Source organism: Periplaneta americana, chromosome 1 (assembly GCF_040183065.1).
Source record: "Periplaneta americana isolate PAMFEO1 chromosome 1, P.americana_PAMFEO1_priV1, whole genome shotgun sequence".
NCBI classification, from domain to species: Eukaryota; Metazoa; Arthropoda; class Insecta; order Blattodea; family Blattidae; genus Periplaneta; species Periplaneta americana.
In genome coordinates, this window is record NC_091117.1 from 4,859,535 (window position 1) to 4,874,239 (window position 14,705).

The 14,705-nt window shown below is 38.8% G+C and overlaps 1 protein-coding gene and 1 non-coding gene across 5 annotated transcripts in view; both read left to right on the forward strand.

The window, feature by feature from the left end:
* Positions 1-14,705, forward strand: part of htk (AT-rich interaction domain hat-trick) — a 138,622-nt gene that overhangs the window by 64,256 nt on the left and 59,661 nt on the right. For all 4 annotated transcript variants that reach the window (XM_069827320.1, XM_069827483.1, XM_069827403.1 and 1 more), the window contains exons 6-10: positions 4,513-4,731; positions 5,989-6,068; positions 8,068-8,192; positions 11,476-11,613; positions 13,312-13,439. In XM_069827320.1, the coding sequence (XP_069683421.1) occupies positions 4,513-4,731; positions 5,989-6,068; positions 8,068-8,192; positions 11,476-11,613; positions 13,312-13,439 (690 nt within the window). The remainder of the gene's footprint in view (positions 1-4,512; positions 4,732-5,988; positions 6,069-8,067; positions 8,193-11,475; positions 11,614-13,311; positions 13,440-14,705) is intronic.
* TRNAC-GCA (transfer RNA cysteine (anticodon GCA)) lies at positions 6,896-6,971 on the forward strand. Its single transcript has one exon. It is a non-coding gene; the product is annotated as a tRNA-Cys (tRNA).

Below are 14,705 nucleotides of genomic sequence, written 5' to 3' on the forward strand. Positions count from 1 at the left end.
GTTAAATTTTAACGTACCTTGTTAACATGTTTCGACCTATTTTCGGTCATCTTCGGAATTGGTCGTTGTTGGTCTTGACGCCTCTTGTTTCCTGTGTGGGTGCGTTCGTAGTGTAGAGTCAAAGAGTATGTGTGTTTTGAAGTTGAGTTGTGTGTTGACAATATCGTTGGGGTGTGTTTTCGTGTGTCTGTATATTTCATATTGTTCTAGTGTGTTGAGTTTCTGGCTTTTTGGTTGGATGTGCAGTATTTCCATGTCTGTGTTGATGTCTCTGTAGGTGTGGTTGGCATTTGTGATGTGTTCTGCATATGTGGAGGTGTTTTGTAATTTTGTTATGGCTGTGATATGTTCTTTGTAACGTGTTTGAAATGATCTGCCTGTCTGTCCTATATAGAAGTTGTTGCAGGTGTTACATTTGAGTTTGTATACGCCTGTGTGGTTGTATTTGTTTGTTTGTTTGTGTTGTTTGTGTGTTGAGATGTTTTTGTACAGTGTTATTTGTTCTGTATGCGATGTTGTAGTTTAATTTCTTGAATGAGGTTGCAATTTTATGTGTTTTTGTTTTCGTATGTTAGTGTGATATATTTTTTGTGTTCTTGTGTTTGTGTTGTATTCTTCTGTTTTTTGTGGTTTTGTTTTGTCTTACGTATTATGTTGTTTATTATGTTGGAGTTGTATCCGTTTTCTTGTGCTATGTATTTGATTGTTTTTAGTTCTTCGTTGTAATCCTGTTGGTTCATTGGTATGTTGAGTAGTCTGTGTACCATTGTAATATACACTCACCCTAGTATTATCACCGTGGCCTCATCCTTAACATGTCGGCATCATACAATAACGTGCGGTGTCCTTTTAAAACATAATTTTGCCGACCGATTGTTTCACTCTAAGCGTCACGTTGTCACGTCTACTTCCTCGATAAGAATAAGCACTAGTTTGTTATATTGTTAAATGGCTATTATTATTATTATTATTATTATTATTATTATTATTATTATTATTGGGCGGCCGGGTAGCTCAGTTGGTAGAGCAGCTGGCTACGGACTGGAAGGTCCGGGGTTCGGTCCCATGTGGTGATAGGATTTTTTTCTCGTTGCCAAACTTCCAGAACGGCCCCGAGTTCACTCAGCCTCCTATAAAATTGAGTACCGGGTCTTTCCCGGGGGGTAAAAGACGGTCAGAGCGTGGTGCCGACCACACCACCTCATTCTAGTGCCGAGGTCATGGAAAGCATGGGGCTCTACCTCCATGCCCCCCCAAGTGCCTTCATGGCATGTGACGGGGATAACTTTATTATTATTATTATTATTATTATTATTATTATTATTATTATTGGGCGGCCGGGTAGCTCAGTTGGTAGAGCAGCTGGCTACGGATTGGAAGGTCCGGGGTTCGATCCCAGGTGGTGACAGGATTTTTTTCTCGTTGCCAAACTTCCAGAATGGCCCCGAGTTCACTCAGCCTCCTATAAAATTGAGTACCGGGTCTTTCCCGGGAGTGAAAGGCGGTCAGAGCGTGGTGCCGACCACACCACCTCATTCTAGTGCCGAGGTCATGGAAAGCATGGGGCTCTACCTCCATGCCCCCCCAAGTGCCTTCATGGCATGTGACGGGGATACCTTTATTATTATTATTATTATTATTATTATTATTATTATTATTATTGGGCGGCCGGTTAGCTCAGTTGGTAGAGCAGCTGGCTACGGACTGGAAGGTCCGGGGTTCGGTCCCATGTGGTGACAGGATTTTTTTCTCGTTGCCAAACTTCCAGAACGGCCCCGAGTTCACTCAGCCTCCTATAAAATTGAGTACCGGGTCTTTCCCGGGGGTAAAAGGCGGTCAGAGCGTGGTGCCGACCACACCACCTCATTCTAGTGCCGAGGTCATGGAAAGCATGGGGCTCTACCTCCATGCCCCCCCAAGTGCCATCATGGCATGTTACGGGGATACCTTTATTATTATTATTATTATTATTATTATTATTATTATTATGATTATTATTATTTCATATACGAGTACGTTGATATTCTTAACTCTTAATAATAACTCTTTAATAATAATTTTTAATCACATACCTTAATGTTCGTCCTCAGCACAAGACACTGCAACCCCAGTTTTAGTGCACGTGGATTAGACAAGTAGGTGTCATTTAATAATGGAAGCAGCTTATTGGTTGCAATATTGAAATTGAGGCGAGTGATTGGAGCGGCGACACAAGAAATTGAAAACAATAATTCAATTAAATTTCAAAGATCTGCCGAATGTTAACCAGGAGAGCGCAGCGATTATACACGACATAACTCCTCACAAATACACATCATGCATAACGTGACCCGCCGAAGTGGTGTGCAATTTGAAAATGGGTCACAGTCCTGCCATCTACTCGCAGTCTGCGAAACCCGAATCACGAAAAGTGAAGTGGGTTGGGATTAGACACACACACATTTTTATTGCTTCTAAAGCTGAGGCTGTAAGAAACCTTTCAAATGATCATTGAGTTCTCTACCTGTCATCCTTCATAGGCTTTTTTTTTTAACATGTAATCATTGTTTCTGGTTTAGTTCCTTCTCACTAATTTGTTTGAATGAAAATAATTTGCAGACTTAAGTAAAACCGTATAAAGCACAGGAATTATGGTATCCATATGTAGCTAGAGTCGACGGCAATTATGAAGGCGGTAGTCTGCTAGCGTTTGCGTCGAGAGAGACAGATAGAGAGAGCAAGGCAGCGTACAACATTGCCACATCGTACTTCACGCGCACGTGCAATACAAATAACGCAGGAGAGAATTTAAATTATCAAAAGACAATAATGACCTTAGCCGTTGATTACTGTAAGCATGACACCAAACAAACCCTCTTTCCTTCACTAACAATATTCTTTGCACGGTTCTCAATCCCACACCACATGCTTCTGCAGTCGTTTCTTGCACGTTGGCATCAAGATGGCCGGCAGCGTTCTGCTCGTTAACGTTTTTAAAATAATTATACACCTTAAACACTATTTTCCGCGCCTGCTTGTGTAATACTTGTGTTTTTACAGTCTCTTCTTCCATTTATTTACCTTACATACACACAGTAAATGTTAGTTTTACTTATTCAATGTATTGAAACACTAACACTAACACTAAATTGAACGAAGACATTGACTCGATTGTGACATGGACAAAGAAATTCCATCTTAATATCAATCCTGGAAAGACACAAGCAATCATATTAGGACACAAACGGCAAACCGACGCTGTAAAGCACCTCGACATTTCCCCCGTTAAAGTAAGTACAGTGCATATCCCTTTCAGTTCTTCAGTAAAAAATCTTGGCATTCACATGGATAATAATCTCAACTGGGACATGCAAATCACAGAAACCTGCAGAAAAGTATATTCTATTATTCATGTGCTAAAAAGGATAAATGTTCATCTCCCCTCTTGCTTAAAAAAGTCCCTTGTGCAGACGCTTGTATTTCCCTATTTCGACTATGCTGACATTTTACTGACTGACCTCTCCAGCGACAACAAAATGAAACTTCAACGTGCTCATAATTTGTGTGTACGTTTTGTAAGCAATGTTCGTAAATATGATCATATTACCCCATCCCTGGAAGCAATAGGTTGGCTTAAACTAGATAAGAAAAGAAATTTACATTCACTTCTCTTTCTCTTCGAAATCTTGAACTCTTCTATTCCTTCGTACCTGTTGTCTCGCTTCACTTACCTTTCTTCCCACCACAATCTGAACACACGCTCTCGCCATGAAACAATACTAACAATACCATCCCATCGAACCTCCTCATACTCATCCTCTTTCACAATAGCCCTGCCAAGACTCTGGAATTCGTTACCTGCTAGCATCAGGGACTGTCGAAATAAAATTGAATTCAAACGCAAACTTACTAGGCACTTGGTCAGTAATTGAGACTCGTTCAGACATGGTTTCTTGTAAATAGTTCTCTTAATCTATCACAAAATATTTCAATATCCGGTAATTTCATCACTATAGAATTTTGTTATTGTAGGTTTAATTTGTAATTTAGTAAATTCAAAAATATTCTTTGTTCTTAATTTCTATGATAAAATGTCTAGCTTTCATTAATCAGGTATTCTTGTCGTACTTTAATTTTTATTGTAATTGTAATTGTAAATTTAATATTAATTGTAATCTTATTGTTCATGTTATAGTTGTAATCCCCTGGTAGAGGGGCAGAGAACGCCTGACGGCCTTATCTCTACCAGGTTAAATAAATAAATACTAAATAAATACTAAATACTAACACGTGAACAAACGAACTCGGGAATTACTTGTTATAGACTGATTCTGATTGGTTCTACTGTACAAGCTTGTGACGTCACATACCAGAAATGCTATGGCGCATATAGAAACTAACCGCCTTCCGAAATGCCGTCTAGTCTAGCTGATTTTATGTTCTCCTTCGCTCACGATAGGTTGAAGACACATTTAGTTGAGATGAACTGTAGTGAGGAACAGTGCTAAAAAGTGTCATCAATTCAATTTGCAGTGATGACAGCAGTGACGACGAGGACACTCCACGTAAAGGCAAACGAAAGGAGGAAAAAGAGGCGGACATCGGGAAGGTGGTGTGTGTGGAGTTGGGGGACAAGAAGAAGCAGAAGGACAACTGGTTCCCAGGACTGGTGGTGGCTCCCACAGCCCAGGACACGGTCCGGATACGAGTCCGTGACGAGTACCTCGTGCGCTCATTCAAGGACGGGAGATAGTGAGTACTGGGATATACAGTGCATGAGAAGTAAGGTTGTGATTATGCCCTGTGGTGCGAGAAAACAGTGTTGCCACATCACTTCTACTTGCTGCAGTTCAGGTTTATATAGCCACTCGCTGACGTCATTTCCAACATGTGTTACAAGTGCACAGTGACTTTCCGAACACTCTGTATAAAACTTAGTCAATGTACAGTGAAACCTCTCCTTACGGACACCCCCAAGATACGGACAGATTTTAATGTCCCAACTGAAATAATATAGAAATAATGATAAATTTAACTCTCGTTTACGGACACTCTCAGACACGGACACGGACAGCTGTTTCACAGTCCTAAAGCTTGCTTTACCTCCTGACTGCGGACAGAACTTGGATTTCAGGACCTAATGTGTTACAAAAAAAGGAAAATTTAGTACAGAAATTCCTTAACTGAAGAAGACAATAAGGGTCTCGTAGGTTACCACTAGCCCAGCCGGCTACCCCTTGTTAGCTGGAAGCGGGTGGATAAACAAAGTCATCAAATTTAACCTGTCCGATGGGTCCAAGGTTTCTGCAATCGTGAAATTGTATTCGACACATGATAGGGTTAGTAGGATTATTCTCTTCACTTCAATCAGTTGTTCTGTTTCGAGAGACATGGCACCTGAACGTAAAGGTTAAGTTGAAAACTGTAAATTACAGTGCTGCGTAGCTGTAGACCTATAATAAAATTGCATGCCACAGTACTGTATTTTCCTTTTTCGGTCTTATCTACTGTAGTTCAAAGTTGCAAAGAATTTACTGTAGTACAGTAGACTGTATTTAGAATTAAACTACAGTAATACATTTCATTTAAAGCGTGAAGGGATACATAATGCATATTATAAATTTACTGTTAGATTGGGGAGCCTCCCTCCCAATAAAGGACACCTCCCAGATGCGGACAGATTGTTACGTCCCTTCGATGTCCGTAAATGAGAGGTTTCACTGTATTATGTTGCTGCAATGTGAACGAAACGAAGCACAATGCACTGTACTCGGAACTGGGCTTGGAATGCAGACATACGATCTGATATGAATTGTGACAATACTGAGTGCTTGATCCTTTATGTCATTCTTGGGACATAATTGTGATTGGACAAGGTGAGGCTCTTTCACAATTGCAAGTTCGCCCAGGTAGTGTCAGATCACAACCTTACATCTCAGGCATTGTAGTGAGTATTGCCGTCAAGGACTGGCTTGATATCTATATTGAATAAATTTTTTCTTCTTCCAGTTTTACAGTGCCAAAGAAGGAAGCCACAGAGTTCACGAGAGAAATTGGAGCTAAAGTGGATAATAATACTCTGAGAACTGGTAAGAGCAGTTATTTATTTGTTTTGTTGTCTTCTTGTTTATTTATTGATTTTTGTTGCTAAGATTGTGTACACAGAACATACATGCATTAAATTACAAATTATGCTGCTTTTAGTTCTTAACTTGGTGCAGGTTTACTATTTTATAACTGGACTTTGCTACAAAAACTTAAAGAAGAAAGTAACCATTATTTTCCCCATAGCCTTCAATTTGCACTGTATTTTAAATGACAATAAAATCCTTAGCGTGGCTTCTTCTGGAAAAGCTAGAGAGATGTGTCATACATTTAAAGAGAGATTCTTTAATACTGTCTGACATATGGAGCATACGGGCACGACTCTCATGCTTTATTGACCTTAGCACTAGAAGGAGATAATGTAATAAGCTATATATTTGTATGAGGTCTCGCCCACCTCATTGAATATTATACGACTACTATGAAATAGCCAATATGTATTATCACTGTTTAATACGAGAAAAATTCGTACCGGCGCCGGGAATCGAACCCAGGACCTCTCAGCTCTGCGTGCTGAGCGCTCTTTCCAACTGAGCTATGCCAGGACACAATCCACTTCGCCAGCCGAACTCCTCTCGTAATGCTTTTACGGCCTTACTACCTGCATTTGAGACGATTCACGTCATATATGCAGGAGCGCATTTTTAAATGACTTTGTGGCCATATTCAACATCAGTTTGTGACAACTGCTGACAGTTAATACATCACATATTCATTAGTATGAGGTCTCGCCCACCTCATTGAATATTACACGACTACTATGAAGTAGCCAATATGTATTATTACTATTTAATACGAGAAAAATTCGTATCCCGGCATAGCTCAGTTGGAAAGAGCGCTCAGCACGCAGAGCTGAGAGGTCCTGGGTTCGATTCCCAGTGCCGGTACGAATTTTTCTCGTATTAAACAGTAATAATAAGCTATAGTTGTTCTGTTTTGTTTCCTTTTCAGACCATCAGAGGTCTCTGTGATATCACTAGAGCCTGGATTTCTTTGTATTAAAAATTAATGTCTTTAACACTGCTAACGTCGGTCTGGGTGGCGCAGTCGGTAGAGTGCTGACCTGTGCCCGAGGTTGCGGGTTTAATCCCTGTCCAGGTCAATGACATTTAAGAGTGCTTAAATGCAACAGGCTCATGTCAGTAAATTCACTGACATGTAAAAGAACTCCTGCAGGACAAAATTCTGGCACACCGGCGACGCTGATATAACCTCGGAGCCACTGGTGTAGCTTAGGCAGCTAAGGCGCTTGCCTGCCGATCTGGAGTTGCGCTCGGGCGCGGGTTCGATTCCCGCTTGGGCTGATTACCTGGTTGGGATTTTTCCGAGGTTTTCCCCAACTATAAGGCAAATGCCAGGTAATCTATAGCGAATCCTCGGCCTCATCTCGCCAAATATCATTGCGCTATCATCAATTCCATCGACGCTAAATAACCTCGTTGTTGATACAGCGTCGTTAAATAACCAAGTAAAATAAAAAAATATATATAACTTTAGCAGTTGCGGGCGTCATTGAATAAAACAAATAAAAAGACGCTGCTAGCTGCCACTTACAAATCAACTGCATTTTACAAACTGCATTGTCCAGTGTTCAGTCCTTGTGACATATCGGACTCTTTCGAACTGGGCTTAAAAACATTGACACACATTCTTTTAATTACACTTGGTATCATTCTATAAATCTGGGTTCTAGTTGTTATCAATTGTTCTGCAGAGAGTCTGTCCACAAAATACAGAACTGTGTGGAATGAGGAACAGTTAACTAATCATTCTTCCTGGATCAGGTTTTCCACAAGCCAAAACATGTAAATCATGATAGGGATTTTTTTTGTCCCTTAAAAATTAATTGTTTTAGACGGGATTTGAACCTGTAGTGTTGAGAACCGTGAGAAGCATGTTAACTACGAGAGTTCAATTTTCATTTTGTGGCTGTTGATTTAATATTAATTTCAGTGTTTGAGAATTTGTTTGTGTTCTGTGCAGCTGTAGAGAAGGCCCTCCTGTTCCTGGACAGAGATGAACTCCCACCGCATTGGGACAGAGATCTGCTGTTTGGGATGGACGAAAGCAGCGGCAACAGCGACAGTGATGGCGGACTCGATTCAGATGTGAGTATGTTTGTGTATACGAATTGCGACTTTTTAAAAACGAGATTTCTCTTATGTTAAGGATGGAATGAGATGTGCAGATTGATGTGAAAGTTATTAATCTTGAAGCTTTTTGGAATCCATTGTGGGTAGTTTTGTTTTATTATTCCATTTAGTTCATATTTGAGGTCACTTTGAAATGAACGCTGTGTTGTCAACTTGCTAAGATAATCTCTCAATTCTTATGAAATTGAAAAAGTTCCTAATGGAGAGTGTGGAATTATTGAAGGAGACGTATAGGGATAATTTAATGCCTTACTTACTTACTTACTTCCTGGCTTTTAAGGAACCCAGAGGTTCATTGCCGCCCTCACATAAGCCCGCCATTGGTCCCTATCCTGAGCAAGATTAATCCAGTCCCTAACATCATATCCCACCTCCCTCAAATCCATTTTAATACTATCCTCCCATCTACATCTCGGCCTCCCCAAAGGTCTTTTTTCCCTCTGGCCTCCCAACTAACACTATATGGATTTCTGAATTCGTCCATACGTGCTACGTGCCCTGCCCATCTCAAACATCTGGATCATCAGTGCGGCTTTCGGCGTAATAGATCGACTATTGGCCAGATTTTTTGTATTCGACAGATAATGGAGAAAAAATGGGAGTATGAGGGTACAGTACATCAGTTATTCATAGATTTCAAAAAGGCATATGACTCGGTTAAGAGGGAAGTATTATATGATATTCTTATTGAATTTGGTATTCCCAAGAAACTAGTTCGATTAATTAAAATGTGTCTCAGTGAAACATACAGCAGAGTCCGTATAGGTCAGTTTCTATCTGATGTTTTTCCAATTCACTGCGGGCTAAAGCAGGGAGATGCACTATCACCTTTACTTTTTAACTTTGCTTTAGAATATGCCATTAGGAAAGTTCAGGATAACAGAGAGGGTTTGGAATTGAACGGGTTAAATCAGCTTCTTGTCTATGCGGATGACGTGAATATGTTAGGAGAAAATCCACAAACGATTAGGGAAAACATGGAAATTTTACTTGAAGCAAGTAAAGCGATCTGTTTGGAAGTAAATCCCAAAAAGACAAAGTATATGATTATGTCTCGTGACCAGAATATTGTACGAAATGGAAATATAAAAATTGGAGATTTATCCTTCTAAGAGGTGGAAAAATTCAAATATCTTGGAGCAACAGTAACAAATATAAATGACACTCAGGAGGAAATTAAACGCAGAATAAATATGGGAAATGCGTGTTATTATTCGGTTGAGAAGCTTTTATCATCCAGTCTGCTGTCGAAAAATTTGAAAGTTAGAATTTATAAAACAGTAATATTACCGCTTATTCTGTATGGTTGTGAAACTTGGACTCTCACTTTGAGAGAGGAACATAGGTTAAGGGTGTTTGAGAATAAGGTTCTTAGGAAAATATTTGGGGCTAAGAGGGATGAAGTTACAGGAGAATGGAGAAAGTTACACAACACAGATCTGCACGCATTGTATTCTTCACCTGACATAATTAGGAACATTAAATCCAGACGTTTGAGATGGGCAGGGCATGTAGCACGTATGGGCGAATCCAGAAATGCATATAGAGTGTTAGTTGGGAGGCCGGAGGGAAAAAGACCTTTAGAGAGCCCGAAACGTAGATGGGAAGATATTAAAATGGATTTGAGGGAGGTGGGATATGATGATAGAGACTGGATTAATCTTGCACAGGATAGGGACCGATGGCAGGCTTATGTGAGGGCGGCAATGAACCTTCGGGTTCCTTAAAAGCCATTTGTAAGTAAGTAAGTAAGTAATTATGTCAGGTTAAGAATACAATGAGTGCAGTTCTGCGTTGTGTACATTTCTCCATTCTCCTGTAACTTCATCCCTCTTAGCCCCAAATATTTTCCTAAGAACCTTATTCTCAAACACTCTTAATCTCTGTTCCTCTCTCAAAGTGAGAGTCCAAGTTTCACAACCATACAGAACAACCAGTAATGTAACTGTTTTATAAATTCTGACTTTAATCCTTCAGTAGCCTGCTTGCTGAAAACATAATTACTATTTGAATAATAATATGTGGATTTACTGCTTTGAAGTAGTGGTCAATGTGTCTGACTGCGAAACTAGCGGGCCTGGGATCGAATCCTGGTTGGAAGAAGTTGCCTGGTTGTGGTTTTTTCCGAGGTTTTCTCTCAACACATCAAGAGCAAATGCTGGGTAACTTTTGGTTCCGGACCCTGCTTTCATTTCGCCGTCATCATCACCTTGTGCTTTACCCAGCCTGCCTATTTTCATATTCATGTCATCCTATCTTAACGAGGCTAGCAAAATTTGACCGAATGGGTGCCCCAACCCCATATAAAAAAATAATAATATGTGATTTAAGAGAATTCTTGTATTATGTAAATAAAAAGTTTCGTAAATATTTTGTGTTCTCCTTTCCCTAATAAAAGAATATCTTAAGCTCCTTGGTGCCTGTCTCCCTTATGAGTGGCCTTGGTTTGAATGGAAAGATCTGGTTAGGATACGGTGACCAGATTCACATCGATTAAAAAAAGGACACAAAGCTTAAAAAAGGAGGGCATTGTTCGAAAAAGAGGCCAGAGAATATGTACTTAGATTTAGGCTTGGGCCTATATTATACTTTAAATTACGTCAATATCTATTTTATTACAAAATATTTACAGTACAGATTTAGGCTTAAAAGTATGTTAATATCTATTTTAATACAAAATAATTGTGATAAAACTTAATATAAAAATTATTTTACTGTTAGCTACATATGAAAACAAATAGGGGCAAATCGTTGACAAAGAGTATATTCCGTCGATGCTATTGCAACCTACACGCAAATTACTTGAAAAGAGGTGTCAAATCAGAATTTCAAAATATCAGGCATACAGGTTACGAAAAGGAGACATTTCTTAATTTTTTAAAAATCCACCCAGATCCCGGACAAAGGCCTGAAAAGAAGGACATGTCTGGAGAAAAGAGGACGTCTGGTCACCTTAGGTTAGAATCATACCCTGCAAACTGAGAGTGTTGTGTCCAGGTCTTTCAGATACAGAAAAATTTTACAGCTAGTGTGAACTACAGTAAATCCAACATGTAATTAATGCTTTTACATTTACTCGTATGTACTTAAAATCAGTGTGTTTATAGACACTGCGGAACATATATGTAAGTTTAAGGGGCATGAAATGGATGCACCCTGAGGGAGATGATATCATCTGTACTTTTAAATGAGAATGCCAGAAGTACGCAGATGCTAATGGCTGATAACTGAATTTCAGAGTTCTGATGATGAGCCTCGGGAGGAGAAGGACCACTTCGTAGCTCAGTTGTACAAGTTCATGGACGACAGAGGGACGCCAATCAATAAGGGACCCACCATTGGAAATAGGGACGTGGACCTGTACAAACTCTTCAAGGTATGTAGGTAGTATATAGTTTGTTAGTCATTAAATGCAACAGTGTTTTTCATTGAATCATAATAGTACATTATGCAACGAGCCTATAATGATAGTAATTAAGACGCGAGTATGTTTATGAAACGAGCACAAGCGAGTTTCATAATTTTCATATGAGCGTCTTAATTACCATTATAGGCAAGTTTCATACGACTTTTTATGCTCGACCATATTTCTAACTTGAAATTATTCATAAGTACAGATCCCTCAAACTAGCAAGCTGTCTTGTTCGCGTAGGCGCATAGAGCACTTCTCCCCTACCACGGTCCGCCTACTGCTGTGCACTGTGGACTAGAACGGTACAGCTCAGTTCTAACAACAGTTGAGAAGGCTGCATAGGGAGGATACATCTTGAATGCATTGTCAAGAGGTCAACTTTTCAGATAATATGGCTATACCTGGGTATCGGAGCCTAGGGGGGCCCCCTCCGTTAGCTCTACTACTTCTCCTCTCCAGGCAGCTTCCTAGTTTGAGGCATCTGTATTCGTGTTATTCTTATCTGACTGGGGAGCGGAACTGACCTTGTGCAGTACCTCGTAAATTGTGAGATGTGCGCAGACGCGAAAGTATTGATTTTTTCCGAGACACAAATGTCATTGACCTTGATATAATCTAGAGAGTAAAATAAACATTAATCTTGATATAAGCTTGAAATTGATTTAGACATTGAAAAACGAGATGACAAATTGAATTTATTTGAATATTATTTACAATTAACTCTAATTATTATAGTAACAGAACATAACCTTCTGCGACAGTATTGGATTTCCAGCCTCCGTGACATTTCGCTAGTTGTCTTTCGATTGCATATCCGAGAATAATCGATACTTGTGCTTTCATATTGCTACAATTGTGTTTTCTGATTGGTGGAACACCTGAACTTTAATGAATAGGTGTAGGCTGCTACCAGGTGTATAATTACTACATTTCGGCATGGTCGAGCATAAAATATATGTTAAGTTAAAATCAATCAAACAGTATTAAAAATACATATAGTAAAACCTAAGTTTTAATGTTCCTGTTTTTAAAGAATAACCTGTTAAGTCCCAGCCAAATTACCACAAGAGTAATGTAATTAATTCCCACTTTGAGGGAATACTTTTCGAGTGGATGTTGTGACATTGAGGCCCGAAATATCGACTCGACTTTCAATGATCAGCATATTCAATAGCACATTTTAATCGATAGCAATGCAGTGCCATGTGATGGCGTTATTCTTTTATCATTCTTAATGGTCTTGCTTTGCGTTGCTTTCACAGAGTGGTTGCTTTGCTTGTTTTTGTTCTCACAAGTCGTGTGGATCCTGTTTCCAGGCTTTTTTTTTTGTTAGTTTAAGCTGTTTATGCATAATTATAATGGTGACTAAATGAAAGAATCGAGCTAGTTTGTACTAAAGTTTTATTTTTTTGTATACACACATTGCTGAAATTAAATGTTGAGAAATGCCTTTCTGTTTCATGTTGTTCTGTACTTTGTTTCTATTGATTTTATCGAACGCTTTCTCAAAATCTATGAATATCATGAAAGTTTATGAGTTATAATTTCTATTTTTTTCTGTTATCAGGTTAATAGTAAATACACAATATTCACAGGATCTACTTTTCTAAACCTATTGTATGCATATTCGTAAAATTAATATAGTATGTTGTTTGTTTTCAGGTTGTTCACAAGCTGGGTGGATACAACCGAGTAACAAATCAAAATCAGTGGAAGATAATCTCGCATAAGTTGGGTTTTGGCCAGGGTAGTTCCAGCATCGTAAACCTCGTTAAACAAGCGTACAAAAAGTAAGTTCAATAAATCTTGCAAGTATGATTTAGTTAACGATAATTAAAAGCTCAAGGATTAGGTGGTTGTTACACCTTTACATACGAAAGGAGATGGATCCATGATGTGTAAATTTACTTTAACAAAACTATATATCTTGAGATGACACGCCACTAGATGTTTTGGTTTTCAGCCATTTCATTTGACATTTCAAAATTTGAAACCGCGTCTGCATTCTCAAAAAAAAAAAAAATAGTTGCCATGAATTACATCTCAGCCCTCGCATAGTTTGGATCCAAAATTTCTGCTGTACTCCTCTGTTTGAGATTCTGGCTGATATGTAGGCCTACATCTCACTTGACTATATGTGTCAGAGGAAGAAATATCGTTTGTATGCATCTGAAATCTGATTAGCGTAATATGTAGCCAATGGAAGGGGAAAGGAACGGGCCACCCTACTCCATTATCTTCTGTCTTAGTCGCCTCATAAGTGGTGTCTTGGTGATATCACTTGAGAGATTCAGACCTGTCTTCTGACAGTTGACTAAACAACAACAATTTCTACTGTGTTTTAATGTAGCAGTTGTATAGTATTTGGGTGTATTTAGAAATAAACTGTAATTTTGTCTGGAGCAGTAATCTTGAAGATCGAATTTTAAATTCTCAATGGAACTGTTAATGAGCACATGTCGAAACATCGCCTTTCAAATTGCGCACATCGATCTCTACAGTAACAAAATTGCCAACCTGTCAGCATGGACTCTGATTTGCTGGTTTGAATTGTATTCAATGACTGGAACTTTGAGTATAAAATAAATATCTGTAAAACCTTTCGTGTTTTTATTCTGTTAATATAACATCAGCTTATCTTACTTTTGAGGTTAAGTATTGTTGTTTCGTACTTCCGGTCTGAATAGTATGCCATGATAGATAGTAGTTTGTCTTTTAATTTCATTACAAGGAAACATAATAATGTCTTATTGCTGTGGTTCATAATAATTGTCATTTATGTAAGTAATTCGATTTTACAAGTTATTTAATTTTATTCGTTGAATAATCTTACTAAATTGCACTTGTGGTTTCATGTAATTAGCATAATTTCAGGGCTCGTGAAATTATCAATAAGATGAAACAGCACTCGTGCAGTTACTACAGAAAATCCGCTGTGTATTGTTTTGCTAGTCAGATGTTCAGCCACATGGTACATTCAGTAATAAATATTGGACAGAATACAAACAGGCATGTTGGTCTTGAACTCCACTGCAACACTCAGTTCGTAGCTGTTT